The sequence below is a fragment of the Gouania willdenowi genome, chromosome 10 (genome assembly GCF_900634775.1).
Source record: "Gouania willdenowi chromosome 10, fGouWil2.1, whole genome shotgun sequence".
Lineage (NCBI taxonomy): Eukaryota > Metazoa > Chordata > Actinopteri > Blenniiformes > Gobiesocidae > Gouania > Gouania willdenowi.
In genome coordinates, this window is record NC_041053.1 from 21051166 (window position 1) to 21071330 (window position 20165).

The 20165-nt window shown below is 42.5% G+C and overlaps 1 protein-coding gene across 2 annotated transcripts in view; it reads right to left on the reverse strand.

Annotated features, from left to right (window-relative positions):
• nlgn3a (neuroligin 3a) overlaps positions 1-20165 on the reverse strand; it is a 191293-nt gene that overhangs the window by 147232 nt on the left and 23896 nt on the right. The window contains exons 2-3 of one of the 2 annotated variants that reach the window (XM_028459400.1): positions 1846-2562; positions 838-897 (exon numbers count right to left, since the gene is read on the reverse strand). In XM_028459400.1, the coding sequence (XP_028315201.1) occupies positions 838-897; positions 1846-2317 (532 nt within the window). In that variant the 5' untranslated portion in view covers positions 2318-2562. The remainder of the gene's footprint in view (positions 1-837; positions 898-1845; positions 2563-20165) is intronic. The other variant, XM_028459402.1, reaches the window with a different exon arrangement.

Below are 20165 nucleotides of genomic sequence, written 5' to 3' on the forward strand. Positions count from 1 at the left end.
TCAATGGAAATCAAAGACAGAAGGGTTCCAGCTGAAACGGAAACATTACTGCGGCGCAAGATATGCTCAGGATCTCAGTCTTCAGGCCACTCAAAAGGGCGTCGAGTGCCTTTAGGCAAGCTTTGAAAATTAGCCCACTTTAGTTACTAGTGGTGATATCTTTGCTGTCGAAATCTAATAAAAAATAGGCCATGCTTCTCCGTGTGTGCGGATTTGCCACATGGATAGATGAAAGTTGTCATGCCTTTATAGACCGCGCCCCATCCCCCACCCCCATTCAACAACTGTGAATATTACATTAAAGCCACTGGTGGCCCTTCGCTCATTAGCATAAATCAAATCAATGACTATGGCTCTGGAGCGTTCAGGTGTCTACTTTGACAAATACTTTTCATAAGCTAGTGTTTGAAAAAGAACTGAGATTCTTTGCATACCAGGTCACAAAGTAGCATACCTGCCTCTGATTTAATCATCAGTGAAATTACATCACAAGATCAAAACACATTTAAAACACAAGCAACCACTGTCATAAAAAAATACATGTTATAACAAGTCACAAACTTCTAATTCAAAAACCCACATTTCTATTAAAAGATGTAAAAATCAACTTACTGACACACTCTCCCACATGCTTACACACTGAACACACTCTTTCACACATATGTCTAGGTTGGTCTAAGACACAAGTCTCACGTCCATTCCAATTAGCACATTGATTTGGAAGTTGATATGCAGTGATGGCAGCGTTGGAAGGGTAGACCAATCACTCTCCTCCCTCTTTCACTCTCTCAACTCCTCTCTTTCGTTGTGTGTTTATTCTCTTTTTTTGTTACATACCTCCTTTTCTACACATTTTCTTGTTGGGTTTCCTGGCACATTCCTTGGATATTCTTTTGACTGTAAAATGAATGGGAAAACTACAAAATAACAGCGAGATCTGGAAAAAACTGCATGTGACATCATGCAACAACTCTTCCTTCCCATTCCCACTACCTCCCACCTTTCCAGCCCTCATTAAAAACAAAAAAACAAAACAAAAAAACCTGTTGGAAAAATAACGAGTATTTTAGCAGAATTATTCCAAAATGGTGGAATGAATTTGCTGCATCCCTGGGACACAAGAAGCCCATATTCACATGCACTTCTATTTAAGACCCATTACAACCACTAAAATTTCAGAAACTTATGAATTTCTGCTTTTAATCTAACCAAATGCCAATTATTAATTATCATTCCAAAACACACATTTCTCCTGTGTAGATTTGTTTATGTAATGCTTTTTGTCAACTTATACCAGGTACACATTTCGTTTTGTGAAACAATTTGGTTAAAAAAAGAGTAAAGGGTCTTACATAGTTCAGGCTGATGCCACAGGCTTCTCATGTACCAGACACAATATTTCACCAACCCTACAAAGGATGATTCATTATCAGGCAGGCTACTACTGCTAATAATTGCTAATATCCCCTGAACAGTTAAGAAAGTGAGCGTAGGAAGGTGCACCAACTATTTCCAATCTGTTTGATACGCTGTTAGATAAGATTTTTTCATTAAGTTTCATTTAAAAAGTAATTTAATCATCAAAAGAGGAACCTTTAACAATGGCATGGTAGGGGAGAGAGTTGATGAAAAGACTAAGAAAAGATCTAGATGAGATTGGAGGAAAAGTTGATGGAAAGGAACACAGCATGCGCCAGACAACAGGTCATGCTTCACGCAAAACAAAAAAGGTGGCACACGAGTTTAGAGAGAGACAGAGAGAGAGAGAGAGGAGGATTGAAAGACAGAGACAGTAAAGAGGAGGAGGAGAGGTTTCACCTCAGTCCACATACTCGACACACTTACCATCCTCTGTTGGAACATAGATGTTAAGGTAAAGACAATCCTCGTGTTGATCCTGTATGTATGTGGTAACGATATCCAGGTTGAATGTGAACCATATTGGCATCATGATTTCTGGAACGGCATTGTGAATATTTTGTGGGCAGACAGGAGCAAAGTGGGTGGCGTTCTTGATTCCTGACCAGGAGGATGGGGGCTCTGGGGGCATGAAGCGTTTTTCCCCCACAGGAGAGGCAGCATATGGGACTCCTAGGTACTGATCCACTGGTCCCAGAATCTCACTTGGCAATGGTACTCTCACCCCTCGTAGTTTCCCATACTGCGTGTTGACAGTAGGGTGGTAGTTCTGACCTTTCACGGCAGCAAAGCACCAACAAAAAATTAAAATCCACAAGGACATGCGGAAACATGTGCAAGTGTTGGCACCAGGCCAGTTCTGTGAAGGGGAAAGGTGTCTCCTTGGAGAAAACCACATGGTCCCTTTGAGTGTGAACAAGTATAGGAGACCAACATACACTCCAAGGCAGGGCCTCCACCTCAGCAAGCGCAAAGGCTTCCCGATTAGTCCTGCAGTCCAGCCGCCTGAAAGGCAGACATCAGCTGTGACACCAGAGCCTTTCAATGTGCCGATGATGAGAAACAGTCACAGTTGAGAAGTTCCAGTGCAGCTTTGTCCGTATATACTGTCTTCTTTCAGCTCTTTAGGTAATCTACCCAGTGCTGCAAAGGAAGGAGAGAATAACATTAAAGACACATATTTGACAATCCATTAGTTTGCTTCAATTCTTAGTCATTTTTGTTGACTTGTGGAGTTTAACGTATTGTGAGATTACAAAGCTCCCGTAAACATGACAACTCTTTGTGGTGCCATCAAATCAAGAATTTGAATCTGCTTTTCATTTGGGTAATACCTTTAACTGTTGATCCTGTCAGATGTACAAATAATTCTATTTGGGGAACTTAAATTATTTTTTAAAGCACCTTAATACTGATTTCTTGAATAAAAGGCAACACTAAACTCTGGAAAAAAGAAAAAGAGAAGCTGCTAAGATTCCTAGATGCATGGGTTAAACTCAGAAACATTATACCATAATAAAAATTTCATGTCCTGCAACATGTCATGTAGTATTTTCCAGCACGTCCCTGAGGTGTAGATATGAACATGGTTGAAATTAGATTTTATCCCCCTCGTTTGCTCGTACAAAGGATCCCGTTGTGAGATGAACAGAGAAAGGGACAGGGGAGGGTGTAGCTACAGGCTGCTCAGGTGCCTCTGTTGTAAATGCTAATCAACAGTCCCTGGTTGAACCAATGGTGCCAGCAACAACATCTCACACCCCGCCTGATCAATTTTCAATTTCTATGGCTCTAGGTCCCCCTCAGCTTTGTGAGCCTACAGCCGAGTTGCTCGAATAACAAACGAGAAAAAAACCCCTAGCATTTAAGAGAAGGATATTGCATTCCAAAATGACTCTGTAAATGATTTATAATGCATCACCAGCTATTGGAGGGCTTCTAACCACAAAGAGAAAGCAATTCTTACATTACTGGAGGTGCTGTTTTAGCAATGCTGCATTTGCTGCTAGTTGACCATTGAAATCCTTAAAATTGCATAGATGCGACCATTTTCTTAAATATGTAAATTAGGTTGCCTGAACTGATCATTGTAATGCAAGGTGAACAATTATGCCCAGTGACTGTGCTATAGTTACTTTTACCATGATCTGCTATGGCATAGTAAAAGAGTAATTCATATCAAATCAGGATCTTAAAATGCATACATTGCTGAGAGTAAAGAGCTAGTATCCATCCATCCATCCATCCATCTTCTCCCGCTTAGCCGTTTCCGGGTCGCGGGGGCAGCATCTTCAGTAGGGAGGCCCAGACTTCCCTCTCCCCGGCCACTTCCTCCAGCTCTTCCGGGGGGACCCCGAGACGTTCCGAGGCCAGCCGAGAGACATAGTCTCTCCAGCGTGTCCTGGGTCTTCCCCGGGGCCTCCTTCAGGAGGGACGTGCCCTGAACGCCTCACTAGGGAGGCGTTCAGGGGGCATCCTAATTAGGTGCCCGAGCCACCTCATCTGGCTCTTCTCGATGCAGAGGAGCAGCGACTCTACTTTGAGCCCCTCCCGAATGACTGAGCTTCTCACCCTATCTCTAAGGGAGAGCCCAGCCACCCTACGGAGGAAACTCATTTCGGCCGCTTGTACCCCTGATCTTGTTCTTTCGGTCATGACCCAAAGTTCATGACCATAGGTGAGGGTTGGAACGTAGACCGACCTGTAAATCGAGAGCTTCACTTTTTGGCTCAGCTCCCTTTTTACAATGAGGGACTGGTGCAGACTCCGCATCACTGCAGACGCCGCACCAATCCACCTGTCAATCTCTCGCTCCATCCTTCCCTCACTCGTGAACAAGACCCCGAGGTACTTGAACTCCTCCACCTGGGGCAGAACCTCATCTCCAACCCGGAGAAGGCACTCCACCTTTTTCCGGTCGAGAACCATAGACTCGGATTTGGAGGTGCTGATTCTCATTCCGGCCGCTTCACACTCGGCTGCGAAGCGATCCAGTGAGAGTTGAAGGTCACGGTATGTTGGAGCCAACAGGACCACATCATCTGCAAAAAGCAGTGATGCAATACTGAGGCCCCCGAACCGGACCCCCTCAACGCCCTGACTGCGCCTAGAAATTCTGTCCATAAAAGTTATGAACAGAATTGATGACAAAGGGCAGCCCTGGCGGAGTCCGACCCTCACCGGAAACGATTTCGACTTACTGCCGGCAATGCGGACCAGACTCTGACTCCGGTCATACAGGGAACGAACAGCTCCTATCAGGAGGTTCGATACCCTATACTCCCGGAGGACCCCCCACAGGAATCCCAGAGGGACACGGTCAAATGCCTTTTCCAGGTCCACAAAATACATGTGGACTGGTTGGGCAAATTCCCATGACCCCTCAAGGACCCTGCTGAGGGTGTAGAGCTGGTCCACATTTCCACGGCCAGGACGAAAACCACATTGCTCCTCCTGAATCCGAGGTTCAACTATCCGGCGGACCCTCCTCTCCAGTACCCCTGAATAGACCTTACCGGGGAGGCTGAGGAGTGTAATCCCTCTATAATTGGAACACACCCTCCGGTCCCCCTTCTTAAAAAGGGGGACCACCACCCCGGTCTGCCAATCCAGAGGCACTGCCCCCGATGTCCACGCGATGTTGCAGAGTCGTGTCAGCCATGACAGCCCCACAACATCCAGGGTCTTGAGGAACTCCGGGCGGATCTCATCCACCCCCGGAGCCCTGCCACTGAGGAGCTTTTTAACCACCTCGGCAACCTCAGCCCCAGAGATAGGAGAGCCCACTCTCGGGTCCCTGGGCCCTGCTTCCTGATTGGAAGGCGTGTCGGTGGGATTGAGGAGGTCTTCGAAGTATTCCCCCCACCGATCCACAACGTCTCGAGTCGAGGTCAGCAGCGCACCATCCGCACCATACATAGTGTTGACGGTGCACTGCTTCCCCCTCCTGAGACACCGGATAGTGGTCCAGAATCTCTTCGAAGCCGTCCGGAAGTCGTTCTCCATGGCCTCACCAAACTCCTCCCATGTCCGGGCTTTTGCCTTGGCGACCGCCGTGGCTGCACTCCGCTTGGCTCGTCGGTACCTGTCTGCTGCCTCCGGAGTCCCACAGGCCAAAAAGGCCCGGTAGGACTCCTTCTTCAGCTTGACGGCATCCCTCACCCCCGGTGTCCACCAACGGGTTCGGGTATTGCCGCCACGACAGGCACCGACTACCTTGCGGCCACAGCACCGTTCAGCCGCCTCAGCAACAGAGGCATGGAACATGGCCCACTCGGACTCAATGTCGCCCGCCTCCTCCGAGACATGGTTGAAGTTTTCCCGGAGGTGGCAGTTGAAGCTCCTTCTGACATGAGACTCTGCCAGGCGTTCCCAGCAGACCCTCACTATACGTTTGGGTCTGCCAGGTCTAACCGGCATCCTCCCCCGCCATCGGAGCCAACTCACCACCAGGTGGTGATCAGTTGACAGCTCCGCCCCTCTCTTTACCCGAGTGTCCAAGACGTGCGGCTGCAAGTCCGATGTCACGACTACGAAGTCGATCATCGAACTGCGGCCTAGGGTGTCCTGGTGCCAAGTGCACATATGGACACCCTTGCTTGAACATGGTGTTTGTTATGGACAATCTGTGACGAGCACAGAAGTCCAACAACAAAACACCGCTCGGGTTCCGATGAGGGGGGCCGTTCCTCCCAATCACGCCCCTCCAGGTCTCACTGTCGCTGCCAACGTGAGCGTTGAAGTCCCCCAGCAGAACGAGGGAATCCCCAGAAGGAGCACTCTCCAGTACTCCCTCTAAGGAATCCAAGAAGGATGGATACTCCGAGCTGCTGTTTGGCCCATAGGCACAAACAACAGTCATGATCCGTCCCCCCACCCGAAGGCGGAGGGAGGCTACCCTCTCGTCTACCGGGGTAAACTCCAACGTACAGGCACTAAGTCGGGGGGCAAGAAGTATAGCCACCCCGGCCCGGCGCCTCTCACCATTGGCGACTCCAGAGTAGAAGAGAGTCCAACCCCTGTCGAGAAGGCTGGTTCCAGAGCCCTTGTTATGTGTCGAGGTGAGACCGACTATATCTAGTCCGAACTTCTCCACCTCGCACACAAGCTCAGGCTATTTCCCCGCCAGAGAGGTGACATTCCACGTCCCTAACGCTAGCTTCTGTAGTCGGGGATCAGATCGCCAAGGCCCCCGCCCTGGACGACTGCCCAATCCACATTGCACCGACCTCATATGATCCCTCCTGCGGGTGGTGGGCCTACGGGAGGGCGGGCCCACGTCGTTTTTTCGGGCTCTGCCCAGCCGGGGCCCGTGGGCAAAGCCCCGGCCACCAGGCGCTCGCACTCGAGCCCCAACCCCCGGCCTGGCTCCAAGGTGGGGCCCCGGTAGCGCCAATCCGGGCGACATGAACTGCCTTTGTTGTTTAATGTACATATATGGCTATTGAACCGCTGTTAGTCGGACCCGTCACCTGGGACCTGTTTGCCTTGGGAGACCCTACCAGGGACATTAAGCCCTCGACAACATAGCTCCCAGGATCATTCGGGTACTCAAACCCCTCCACCACGTTAAGGTGGCGGTTCATGGAGGAGTAAAGAGCTAGTAATGGTCCTTAAATGCTAAAACGAGTCATACATTCCCTCTTCTTCTCAGTGATATCAATGCAACCAAGACACTGTGCAACAAAATAGTGACATCATACATCAATAAATCATAACGTGTTATGATTTATTAATGTATAATAAATCATCTCAGCAAAATTGTTAAAAATATTCTTCTTCAAAACTTATACAGTAGTCCCTCGCGGTATCACGGGTCACCTTTCGTGGCCTCTGTGTTTTGCAGATTTTTTTTTACAGTACAATTTTGGATGCATTTTTTTATACAGCGTTCTGCGTCCTGATTGGCTAATGCTGCGTTCACCCACCAGCGACACACCTAACTCGATGAGGGTCACAGCCTGCTGAAGCGAGGAGCTGTGCTCCTTTTTCTCCTCTCATAAACATAAACCACCAGTGAAAAAAGCCGGTGTGATTAGCGGCTAATGCTATCCTAGCTCAGTGCTACAGAGAGAACTTTTACCTGCTACTACCACCTCCTCACTGATTCTCCTCCACACCAAATCCTTACTACTCCGGTCCCAGTTATAAAGGCCGTATCATACAGCTCCAGGTGGTCTCACAGCTTCTACTCCATGGTTGAAAGGGTGAATAGACTGGTGTCCGTGTTGACGTGACGTCATCGTCAACAAAGACTCTGAATGAGTTCGGCATCAATGTCTGATCGCTAGCAGTGTGACTCTGAAGTGCTGTATGTTTGAAAACAGGTTTATGTTTTAAAATCTATGAAGGTTTGAACTTTGAGAGAGAAATGTTTATGCCTGTCTGAGAAAAGTGCATAAAGTGTGTGGTGAGGGGTTTTACAGCCTTAAAACATGTATAATAACTGTAAAAAATAAAGCTGGCTACTTCGTGGATTTTGCTTATTGCGGGTTATTTTTAGAACATAACCCACGCGATAAACGAGGGACTACTGTGTATATATATACTGTATATATATAAAAAAAATATGCAGTCACATATTTTGGAACAGTAATAATAAAGTTAATAAATAGCTATCTATTTTTCATGCTCAAGGTGAATTAGTTCGTATTGCTGAGTAAAGTTGCTGAAACCGCCATGAAGTTGTTTACAAAATATCACTCGCTCATTCTTAGACACTTCCCACTTCCAACTTGCAATGAGTACCTTGAGTGGTATCTAAACATTTTCTGTATTGCCTTGATGGTGGAGGCGTGGTACCGAGGAGGCCATCTCCTTCTGACTGATGGGTCTCCGCCTCTAACAGTAAGCAGTGGTGTTGAGCGATCAGATTTGTTTGCTCGACAGACTCCATTGGAGCTCACATAGAGGATGCTTCGGTACCACGGCGTCCTGCTGCTATGGCTCCTGCTGTCCGTCTTTTTAACCTCATTATCAATGCGGTGGCACGCGCCGATTACTCAGCGGGGGTACCCTCCGCTCACCCACCCTCACAGAGCGGCAATAAAAATCCCCCTTCAGACACTTTTCAGTCATTCTAGATTCAGAAACAATACAATCTTGGTCTAAAACCAGCCTGAAGGTAAACAGTTGTACGCAGCAGTCATTAGTAAGAAAGGTCACCAGTTTAATCAAAACACCTTCATCTGCTTATCACAGCAAAAAAAAATGCCCATAGTGCAATGTAAAATATCATTTAATCAACTCAGCCTTTTCCTGTGACAAACACAAAGAGCTATATATGTTCCATTTTGTTCAAAATATTGCATTGTATAATTGTAAGCACGTATTGTATCGTAAACTCAGTTTATCATCACACTGCTAAAAAAATGCCATGATTGAACATGAGTTGCTTATGTTACAAGATACTAGCATAGTATGCTCTCTTTTTATGTTCATTTTATGAAAACCTATTAAAAGCATAAAGCAGGCAAAATACGTTTTCTCACAGCTAAGGACCAAAAGTCAGATTAGGGTTATCTGCACTTACAGCTGAGAGTCATGTGACACTATGCTTTTTGGCCTTGTATTGCTGTGAGATGCAGCTCATTCATGTGGCTGACTTTTTTTTCTTAGACAGCCATAATGGCATGGTTTGAAATGCACTCATTTAAAATCAAGTTTAGAACTACTACTTCTACTATTACCACTACTACTACAAGTTGTAAAAAGTCTTGGATGAAGTAGAGGATTAATTTATTGTTCTGTAAAAAATTTTGCAACACCTTCAAAATCAGAATCAGAATCAAAAGTCCTTTATTTATCCCAGGGAGAAATTACTTGCGTTACAGCCGCTCAAGAATTTTACGAATAAAAAGAATAAATGTTAAACAAAATGAAGAGAAGAAAAAAACAGATAAGGATTAAGTACACACACATTACAGTAGTAAAAAGTAAGATAAGATGAATAATACACTATAATAACACAAATATGCAAATATAATACAGATATTTACAACAATAAACAAAGCTGTGAGGTTACATTGATGAATTGTAAACTTCATTCACCATGGATTGAAAGAAACAACCTCTGGCAAAATGCCTGTACTCCACCATTGACCAAAAATAAAGACTTAACTGGACACATTGCATAAACCACTGACCCATTTTACCACATTTGTAATCAAACCTAGCTTGGAACACATTACCATGTGTGAACTCAAAAACCAAACTGACAAAACAAAAGCTTATAAGTCAACAATCACCAAATAGTTAACAAAATGGTTTGGATTTAACCTTCAAGATGACGAGTGAGCTAGGTGAGCCAGTTCGTTGTCATTCTGTTTAATGTGGGCACCTTGTTGTTTTGTTGGTTTGTCTTGGTAGATATATAGTGCCTTGTCTACTTTTTTTTTTATATCCAGTGTTTAACACGAATAAAAATCACATACAACTGCTTTGAGCTTATATGAGAATAAATGTTCAACACCTTTTTCAGAACAATATAATACAATTCACCAGCATACCAAAGTGCAGTGTCTAAATTGACTATTAAGTTGAGATATCACCACCCTACAACGGTTTCTCAAACAGACTTGAGCTATATATACTAATCTTGATAAAAGTAGGATATGCTGCATTTTAAAATGAAACAACGACATATTCTATCAAAGCCAATAAAAGCAAAAAGGAAGGAAACATATTTGTCACGTGGCTTGAAAAATTTTTTTTTTTGTCACTTCAGTTGGTGTTCTGTGATGTAGAATGAGTTCTTCAGGTAAACATTGTATGTATTGATTCAATTCAAGAAAGAAAGGGACTCTGTACAAAACAAGGTCTCCAAAAGGGCATTCAACAAATATCCAAAGATGCAGATGCATGACTTTCTATTTCAATTCTAAGTGAAGTCCTTTCTAGTTCAGATCTGCACACGCAGCAGCTGAAAGGACGCGATAAAAACCAATTCTGCTCGAGATAAAATATATCAGGTCAAACTTTTTAATCAGGACATAGCAAGGACATAGGACAGCGTGATGGAGTGTGTGTGTTTAGAGGACACGCACACTCAGAGAACTTTATCAGTCTCTTCACCAACAACATCTCAAAGGTCCTCAACGCTCTGATCTCTACCTGCTGAAGCACTGCCAAGGGAGAAACACAGGAGAGAGAGAGAGGTGGCGCGAGATTGCATGAGTTCTCCCTCATCATCCCAGAAATATTGATCGCCTCATCAGCGCGGCCTTGCAGCCCGTAATAAATACAACTGAGGTAATGGAGGCGGGGAGGCGGGGAGGGGGGTGGTATGTTGTGCAGACTCTAATTCTGGTTATTAGCTGTTAATGCAAGATGGCACACAACCAAGTACAAGTCGTTTAACACCTCCTCCTCAATTCTCTAATTCCTGAATAATGTTAAATTCAGCAAGACCATTTCAATTTTTTTTAAAGAAATGTTTTACTGCAAAAGGAACCACTGGATCATTCAAGCTCAAAGATGTCCACTGCATTAGAATGAAACTCTCAGCACAGAGCCAAATGTAGTCCTATAAGCTTTGACATCCTTCAGAGACCTGCTGAATGGAAAAATAAATAAATAAATAAATAAACCAAGAAGACGTCTGAGTAGCTTGTCCTTCTGACTCTGCCAGACTCTGTTATTATAGTAACTATAGTCTGTTAGAAATGCATTTCGCAAAGCTGCTTTAGTCCTTTGAAACATCTAACTTCAAATGAAGTGAGCCATTCCGTCCCTAGAGACTACAATCACTGAATACAAACGCATCTGCTGCTGTTGCATCGTACTCAAATCAAAATGTTGTGTTAGAGAAATTATAAGTAAGGAACATGACGAACACTAAGAGACTGAAACACGTGTACTCGAGCTGTTACCTCAGCTGAACTCATTAAAATGAGAGAGCCAATGGCAAAACCTAATTTAACATCTCACCTTCTATTTGCACTCTGAAAGATACAAATGTACAGCAGCGCCTTGGATTTATTCTGAGACAAGCTTTGCTTTAATTCCACATTTGCCTCCTTTTGTGTATATAACAAAACAGACATCCTTAAAGGCTGTTTAGATATTTTTAATTTTACTGAAGCAAACATATTTATTAAATGCAAAAAAAATAAATAATCAACGCTGAATATACTCCCGCTGCACATCTTGTCTCAAAGGCAAGCTCTTTTTATAGGCTCCTGAGCCACAGCATGCAATTCTAAATCACAGAGATTGGCACATTTCTGAAAGAACAGTCATAAAAAGTCAAAGCCAAACTACAGCTTCACAAGGGCCCTGCTGGGAACCAGTGCCACAATAACCGTGAGGAATGAGGTCTCACTCTTCTTTAGCATCTTTGTCAGACACAGAGCCAGTGCAGTCATTATTACTGATGAAATTTGGCATTAAATCAAGGACAAAGATGCAGCACATTCTGACTGCTAATCACAGAGAGGCTGATGGGGAGATGGGGAGAAATGAAGGCTGCCTGCTAAACCATATATCTCCACCCATTCTCCCAGCTGCTGGAAAAAGGCAGCGGTGAGTATCATTACCAGCCAAACGGCCAGTCAAACACCGAGAGGGGAGCTTGGCAGGCCAAATAAAGACAAATTCCTGCTAAGCACATGTTGAGATGAATTCTATGGCTGCACAGCAAACAAATAACACCTATTCTGTAAAGAGCTGACTGCTTATAATGACTGTTGACACTTTGTGACAAAACTGATAGAGACAAATATGATCTAAACATCCTAAAGCTGCAAGTCAATGCAATGATCTATCTCATAAAGCTGGACATCGACTCATTGTCTTGAATCCGTACCAATGTCCCTGGGTGTCAAATGGAGTTTGGGAAGAAATAAAACTGGGGAAACAATATTGGAATGTACAGCAAATGTAATCAAAGTGGACTGACTCAATTAGATGTAAAAGAATTAGAGATAATGACATAAAAAAAATGAACAGTGTGTCAGCTTGTCTCTGATTGATCTACTTGAGGGTCTCACTAATCAATCCTATAGAGAAAAGGACCTTAAAGTAGCTAATCACTCACACCCACGGGGATCCTTTGAGAAACCACAGGGGCAAGTATTGGGTCCATCTCTAATCTAGCCCTCTGTAAACACATTAAGGCTTTACAACAGAATACTCATTATCCAAGCTGTCTGCAGGGTGGGATCTGATTGACGTGTTTGTATAACAAATTTACTTCACCCTGCCAACACAGCGCCAATGAGTTGCTAACCAAAGAGGGTGAGACAGTTTTTACACTGGGCAATAAGCCTCCAATAGGCCGGCCTTTTGCCGGCCCGGTCGTCGTGTTTGCACAGCAGGCGGCATATTGGCGGCCCAAAACAGGCTGGAGGGTACTCTTATTTCCGCCTCCATTGCTATGTAAACACAAGGCGTAAATGAGTCGGCCGATAACGTGCACTATTGTGTGACCCACAGCCGGGAAGTTTTAAAACCGGGAAACAGCTGATCACAGCAGTCAGTCCATCCTTCATCCACAGACGTGATGAGTAATTGGAAAGTCGCTGAGATCCGGGAGCTTCTAGCCATCACAGCCAAAAGACAAGGAGCAGGCGCGGCTGCAGAGGGAAGCTGCACATTGAAGATCCAAGCAGGATGAAGAGGAAAAAAAATGGAATGTAGAGAAAGCGATGCAGGAGGCAGAGAGGTGTGCACGGGCAGAACAGTTTAGTTCACTCTCAAGTTTGTTCATGGACATGCACCGGGAAATGCAGAAGGAATCTGCTCTTCTGCATGAGACGATGGGTCGAATGGCATCTGCAGTTCCACAACACAGCACTCCCCATCATCACCTTCCACCTGTGTCTCCTACCACTCCCCGGCTTCACCGAGGACCCACATTCGTCCCCCTTCCTGCAGCAGCTGGAGTTTTCCTGCACACCTTACTTAACTTTTGTTTTTGTAAATAGTTGCACTGAACCAGTGTTGTTTTCTTTTGCGAACGAGTGTTATTTTTTTGCTCTTGTAATTGTGTCTTTTTTGCATGCCAGTGAATGAATAATGATAAAAAAACCTTTTCCATTTAAACAATTGTTGTATTCAATTAATTCACAATACAATGCCCTTGAATGGCTCGCAAAATTTCTGAGATAGAATGCAGACTTCTTCTTTTATGATAAGCAGAACATAATAACTTGGCATTCAAGGTTGCATAGTCTGTAAAGGATTTACAATTGTCTTGAGCTAAAATGGGCTGGTATTAAAAATATTCCTGAAATGGCACCTGCTTACTTATGGCCTAAACATTCTGTGGTCTCTACCTGCAGTCTCCCTAACAAATCCTCTCCCCCTCAGCTACAAACACACGTTTAACTCCTCTGAGAGTAGTGCTGATTGTGATAACAACTAACTAAAAAAATGTGTAAATATTTATACAACATTTAAGTTCCATGTGATTCTTCTCAGTGTATTTTGATTCAAAGAAATCATACAGTGTTAGAGTTTTGACATACAGTACCTGCGATTGCATACAGAGAGACATAGTCAGAGGTTTTGCTTTGCTGAATCAATCAATCAATTTATTACAGATGAACAGAAAATTAATCAACAACAATATCAAGTCAATAGGATATAACAGGCACTCATCTAATGCACAGCTGTGGGCTGCAATCCTGGGCCTCGAACATAGTTTTCTCAGCATTTTTATTTTATGTTGTTTTCTAGTGTTTATCCTCCCTTGGCTGGCACATGGCTGGGACATTTGTCATCTTTTGTTATGATACGTAAGACATTTGTGATTCAGGGTTAAACATGAGCTCATCAGAGATAGACATACACAAATTATATCCAATCCAATGCAATTTTTTTTATTTTTGATTTATAAAGCGCTATTAAAAACAACTCAGTTGACCAAAGCATAGTTTTCAAAATTATGCTTTTTAAGATATTTTACATTTAGAAATCAAACAATCAATTTACTGTAGTTAGTTGAAGATGACATTTACTGCTTAATTAAAGCAATACAAATTATGTTCAAGATTTATTGATTGATTTGTTATTATTTATCATTTAGAGGTCTTTTGTATCTGCTTTATTTGATTTATAAGGTAAATGTATAAGTATATTAGGTTTAATATTTAAAATAGAATTATTCTTCTTTGTTTATGTACTTGCTTGTGTTATTGTTAGATTTAGATTAAGTTGAAATCTGATTTTCTAAAACTTTTTGTTCCAAAAAAAAAAAAAAAAAAAAATTATATATATATATATATATATATATATATATATATATATATATATAATTGTTAAAGCTATTGGACATTTAATTATAGTATGTTAAAAAAGAAACCATGAATAATAATCATTATTTACAACAGCAACCACAAAATGTTGAACAGAATTGGTACAGTTCAGAGGATTGACATAATAGCTTCCAGGATAGCTTGGTAACCTGCGCATGCCTGGGGATCTTGTTACCCAACCGGGCCAGGAACTGGGCAGCTCTAGCCTTCAGCTATGGTTCACTCTGGCAAGAAGTCTTCTTTGTAGATCTCACATATGTTGTGGAGAACACAACAGGCGAGTACAACATCAGAGACTGAAGTTGTTTACCCAGGCACCTTCAATGACTTTTGAGACATGCAAAGGAATTTTCCACCACCATCCTTGCTGAATTTAAGCGGAAGTTGAAATTTCTCTCTTGTGGCGTGAGTGCACGGTGGTTGGTGAAACCCTTCATCGGCCAGTTTCAGGATACGCAGGGTCTCCAATGACATGCACAGGGATCTCCACATCATTAACAGTTCTGGATGCCTGGAAGGAAAATGAATAGTAATAGGGTAAACAATACAATAACTACATTAACAAGAGCCCAAGTCACACAATTACAGAGCTTATCCAGGTACTGCTATATTATGATATAAGCCCTTCAGAGTAGGCTGACAGACTTAAGTGACAGAAAAACTTATTAGTGTGCAATGTGACTTCCATGCATGACAACTTAAACCTGAGCTATAGAAATGTACAAATGCCTATGCCAAGCAGATTTACCTCACGTGGAAAGAGGTATCCTCACTGTTGTTCTTCAACCCTTTTGAAGATATAGGAGTTGGCAAAAATCCGAGCATCGTAGGTCCGGCCAGGCCACCCCATGTACAAGTCTGCAAAGCTTTAATGGTAGTACAGATAATATATTAACAAATGGTCATTTGGAGTATTTACATGGGAATGCTCTGTACACACCCCCACACAGTCTGTGTCCCTCAATCAGCAGCCTCTCTGCATCACACACACACACACCCCTAATACAACAACTTATTTGTAAGCTAATAATAATGAGTCATCCTTACCAGAAGTTATTATCAACAACAGCTTGGAGGACAACGGCATGCCAGCCTTTTCGGTTGTCGTAAGAGTCCGGGTCGTGTCTTGGTGTGATGAGAGGATGTGTGTGCCATCTATGGCAAAGCCGTTGACTGTTTCTCGAAGACACACTCGGTATGCAAACAAAGTACCGCACTGCACAATGGCAACTCCAACGTCAAAAATACAGCCAATCGATCTGTATTCTGACTAGTGTTGTCAAAAAACTTGATACGGAATTAAGTATCGATACAAAAAAGTTAGTATCGGATACGGAACTCACTTGCAAAAGTATTGAAACTAACAGCGTCATGTTCTTCTCTTAATATATCTATGGTTCATCTCCAGTTTTTTTTTTTTCCTTGCCTGTTTCAATTGACAACTTTATTCGCTGCTGCAAACACAAACAGACACATGTGCAACTGAATACTAATAGGGCCCTATAATTCCCGGAATTGACCAATGAAAACGGTTAAACGCGGAAATGGACAGAATCAACATGAAACGCCGTTACCGTGAGGCAAGGAACGTTTTTTTATGTGGAAATGTTCCGGGGACCGCTGATGAGGTGTACCGCCCTACCCCCTGCCCTGGCTGCATTAAACACTGCCGAAAACACATCAAGCTGTGTCTAAAATTGCCCAAAAATACCTGCGCAAATCATCACTGACTCTTAAATACAGCGCCATCAGTGTCCGTTTAACTTTGCTGCGCCTGTGAAGCTCCGTCCGTTTCTCGTCAAGCGCAGCGGCGCTCCATGAAAACATGAGTCAGCTTTAATCAGCTTCACCTGCTCAGAGTGTTTAAACATCTCATCAGAGCTACAGAAGATCTGTGGATAAAGTTGTAATGTTGTTGTGGACGAGACCATCGTTCCCAGGACTGTAGAGTCTGAAACATTGTAGTTTAATAACTTCTGGTACCGTAAAATATTCTGCTCCCTAGTAATGAAATAACTGATGCATCCTTGTGTAAATGTATTTTTGTTTAATCATTACGTCTGGAATGATGTCATCAAGATAATTTAAATTAATTTTGATACACTTAATTTAAATTAACCTAAACAATAAACCTGCTTAGATTCAGTAAACTATTGATCCCTGAGGGGAAATTGGGTGACTTGGACATTAATGCTGTTCTCATACATTTTTATGTGACATCAATAATTTAAAAGCAGAAGTCAGAATAATCAATCTCACTACAACTTAAATCTAGCTTTGAATTGTATCTTACTTTATTTTTGACATACATTTTGTGTAATTATGTTTTTATTCATTAATTATTTTGTATTCTATATTTTTTTTCTGAAAAAAAAAAAATTCTAAAAAACGGAATTTAAAAAAAATGAAAGAAGAAACAGAATTTGGAAAAAAATAAAACATATTTTATAGGGCCCTCGTCATAACATTGAGTTAGCTGATGTCGGCACGGCTGCAGCTTGGCTAAGTGCTGCTGCTGTGGGGCCTACGCAACCACTTTTAGTCAAAAATGAGAAGGGAAAATTTGCTAAATTTTGTTATACTAGTTTTTTTTGTTTACAAGTGTTGTTAAATGTTGCACTACATTTCAGTTAATTTAAAAATAATTTGTATACTGTTCATAGTTTGCATTCTCAACTTTATTCAAGGAAATTATGGTTCTACATTTTCGTCTTTTGATATCGATACCCCCTTGGGTATCGATATCGAGTTTAAAATTCTAGTATCGTGACACCCCTAATTCTGACGGGGTAGCATACCACCACAATCCAATGACTCAAGGCTCCAGTGGCTGTGTCCAGTTTGTTTTTTTGCACCTCAGATGTGGTTCAACAATTCCCAGTACAACATCAAATGTAGGCTGCGACATACGGAAATGCTTCCGCCACTCATAATCATCGAAATGGTTGAAGACATTCGACCAAAACACTGACCCTTGTGGTCCATCCAGCTCCACATCGTCCTTTCAGGCATTAAAGGCATTTGACTAAGAATCACTGAACATCTTAGTCTACGGCGGCGTGTAGCTGGAATCGCCGTTCAGCCTCAAAGTGCCCTCTGACACGCCATCTTCACGGTCTCTGTAGCTGTCTTGGTTGTCCGCTCAGGTCTTCAATTACAAGTGTTGCTAGTTGAAAACCTAAAAACCATAGCAGCTGCATTCGCGATTGAAGAGATCCAAGAATGCGCAGCGCAGTCCACATTGCTTGTTCTTCCGCCATTGTTGTTTTGAAACTGAGGCTGAGACACATATTCTTTCAGTGCATACTTTATACATCACATCACATGTTTACGCCCAAGTGCCGGTTTTTGGAATAGATGGAAGATTACGCCTCGTTTTTACACAGTGAAGGCGGTGATTTCCCGGCCTTACATTGAAGCTGTGTAAAAACAGCTCAGGATAGCCTCAGACTTTTAGAGCCTCTGGACATTTGACATTGACAATAGTGAGCAAACAAAAGGGGAATAAAATACCAGGTGTCAGAACTCTTTGTCTTTAAACAACCATTATTTGTACATTTATAGACCAAGACAAAAATATGTATTTGACATGTGTATGACCAATCAATTTCACATGTAGGCTGAAACAAAGTCATTAAGATAAGCTAAACTTCCAGTGTAGGAGGCTTAAAACTGACTGATGAACAGCCAACTTCAACAATCAAGATGTGGAAAACATTGTTGTAGGTTGAAGAATAAATAATCAACAAGCCGCAAAGGGGCTAAATGACTTCAGCAGTTTTCTTCCAATGGTTTTAAAATAAACTGAGGATTCAAGATCAGATATTCTCCCCAAGCTTTTATTAAGGAGTGCATTTTAGAAGGCTGCTTTAACACTGATACAGCCTATAGGACACTCGGCTGGATTAGCGTTCTGAACAAGTTGGGTTCCCCACCAGAGAGACCAGAAAGACCCCCTCAGTTACAGTGCTGCTTGTTTTTAATGCACTATAACTCAGATTGTACAATGTGGATATGATTTTTCAGCAGTAAAAAGCGAACAGGGTGATGGTAAAACACGTCAGTGACTCAATCACTTACTCCTCAGCAATTACTCCTCTTCAGCACATAAAGTGGGCAACGCCCAGGGAAAAATTGTCTGCTCTAAACATGCTAAAATGTGGTTGTTTAATGGTCGCTTATTGGCCTGCTGTGATGATTGTGTGTGTTTGTGTATGTGTGTTGAGTTGTATGGTATCATTTAGCATGCCTACTTTTTATATTGTAGTGCAATGATCATAATATCTTTTGTAAAAGCCCAACGAGGGACAAGAGACGGAAACTAGCAATAGCTATAAACTCTTTGTATATGCTATAAACATTAGTTCCGTTCATTGTTTTGGAACTATGTGTAATTGTATATTCCCTATTTAAATTTACATTCAATTCCTTTCTATTCAATTCCAACAGATATATTTCAGAATTATGAAACAATTGGCCACTATTTTTAATGTACCAATTCAGCTAGAACCTAAGTGTCAATTACTTGGCCTTACAGACAATCATATTATCAAAGGTAATCACAAGAGGCTATATAACATTATGATCTTTGCTGCGAGGAAAAATATTTTATCTTTCTGGATTGATGTAGCTTCTCCAAACATAAAGTCATGGCACAATATAATTAGGGACTGTATTCCGAGTGAGCTTATTACATGTATGATCCATTCAAGGACCAATGTATTCTACACTGTCTGGGATCCACATTTACATTATGTTGGACACAATATTTTTAACTCTTCAGCAGGGATTCCAAAAGTCAACCTAATCTGTTTATGTCTGCAACTCACTTTTTTCTGTACTAGGATGTGTGTAATTCAAGCTATTACCCAATATACTTATCAAAGACTGATGTAACATCATACCTAATTGAAAGTGTATCATGCTGTGTGAGCTTTTGTTTTGTGTTGTTGTGTTGTTTAGTGATTGTATAAAAATGTTAAAATTGAAATTAAAAATATTGTCTAAAAAAAAAGAAAACACCCCAAATGCCCATGCAAAGCCGCCACGCCAACCACAGCCCGACCAACAAATGCATCCAAGCACCACCGGCTGGAAACCATCGCCCCCATATTACTGACCCATCAGGCGACAGACCTCAAGCCACCGGCCCCACATCGCCGAGAGCAACTCAACACCACCGACCAGCGGACGGACACCAAGTCAACAACCGAGAGCAGGTCTCCATAAGACAGGGTTCAGAAACTCACGCCCAAACACCCCAAACCCTGACAAAACACCTACAGGAGCCTGCAAGCCCTGCCAGTGAACCAAATGGCCAGACACTCACTGTATACCGGTACATGTAATGGTGATATGAAGACTAGCCTGAATGTTGTGATTCTGCAAGCCAGTCATCCTATAGCTGTGAAATGGAAACTCATTTGATTTGACCGGATGCACACATGTGAAACATGATTGAATTCTTGAAGAGGATACACTCAAGCATAC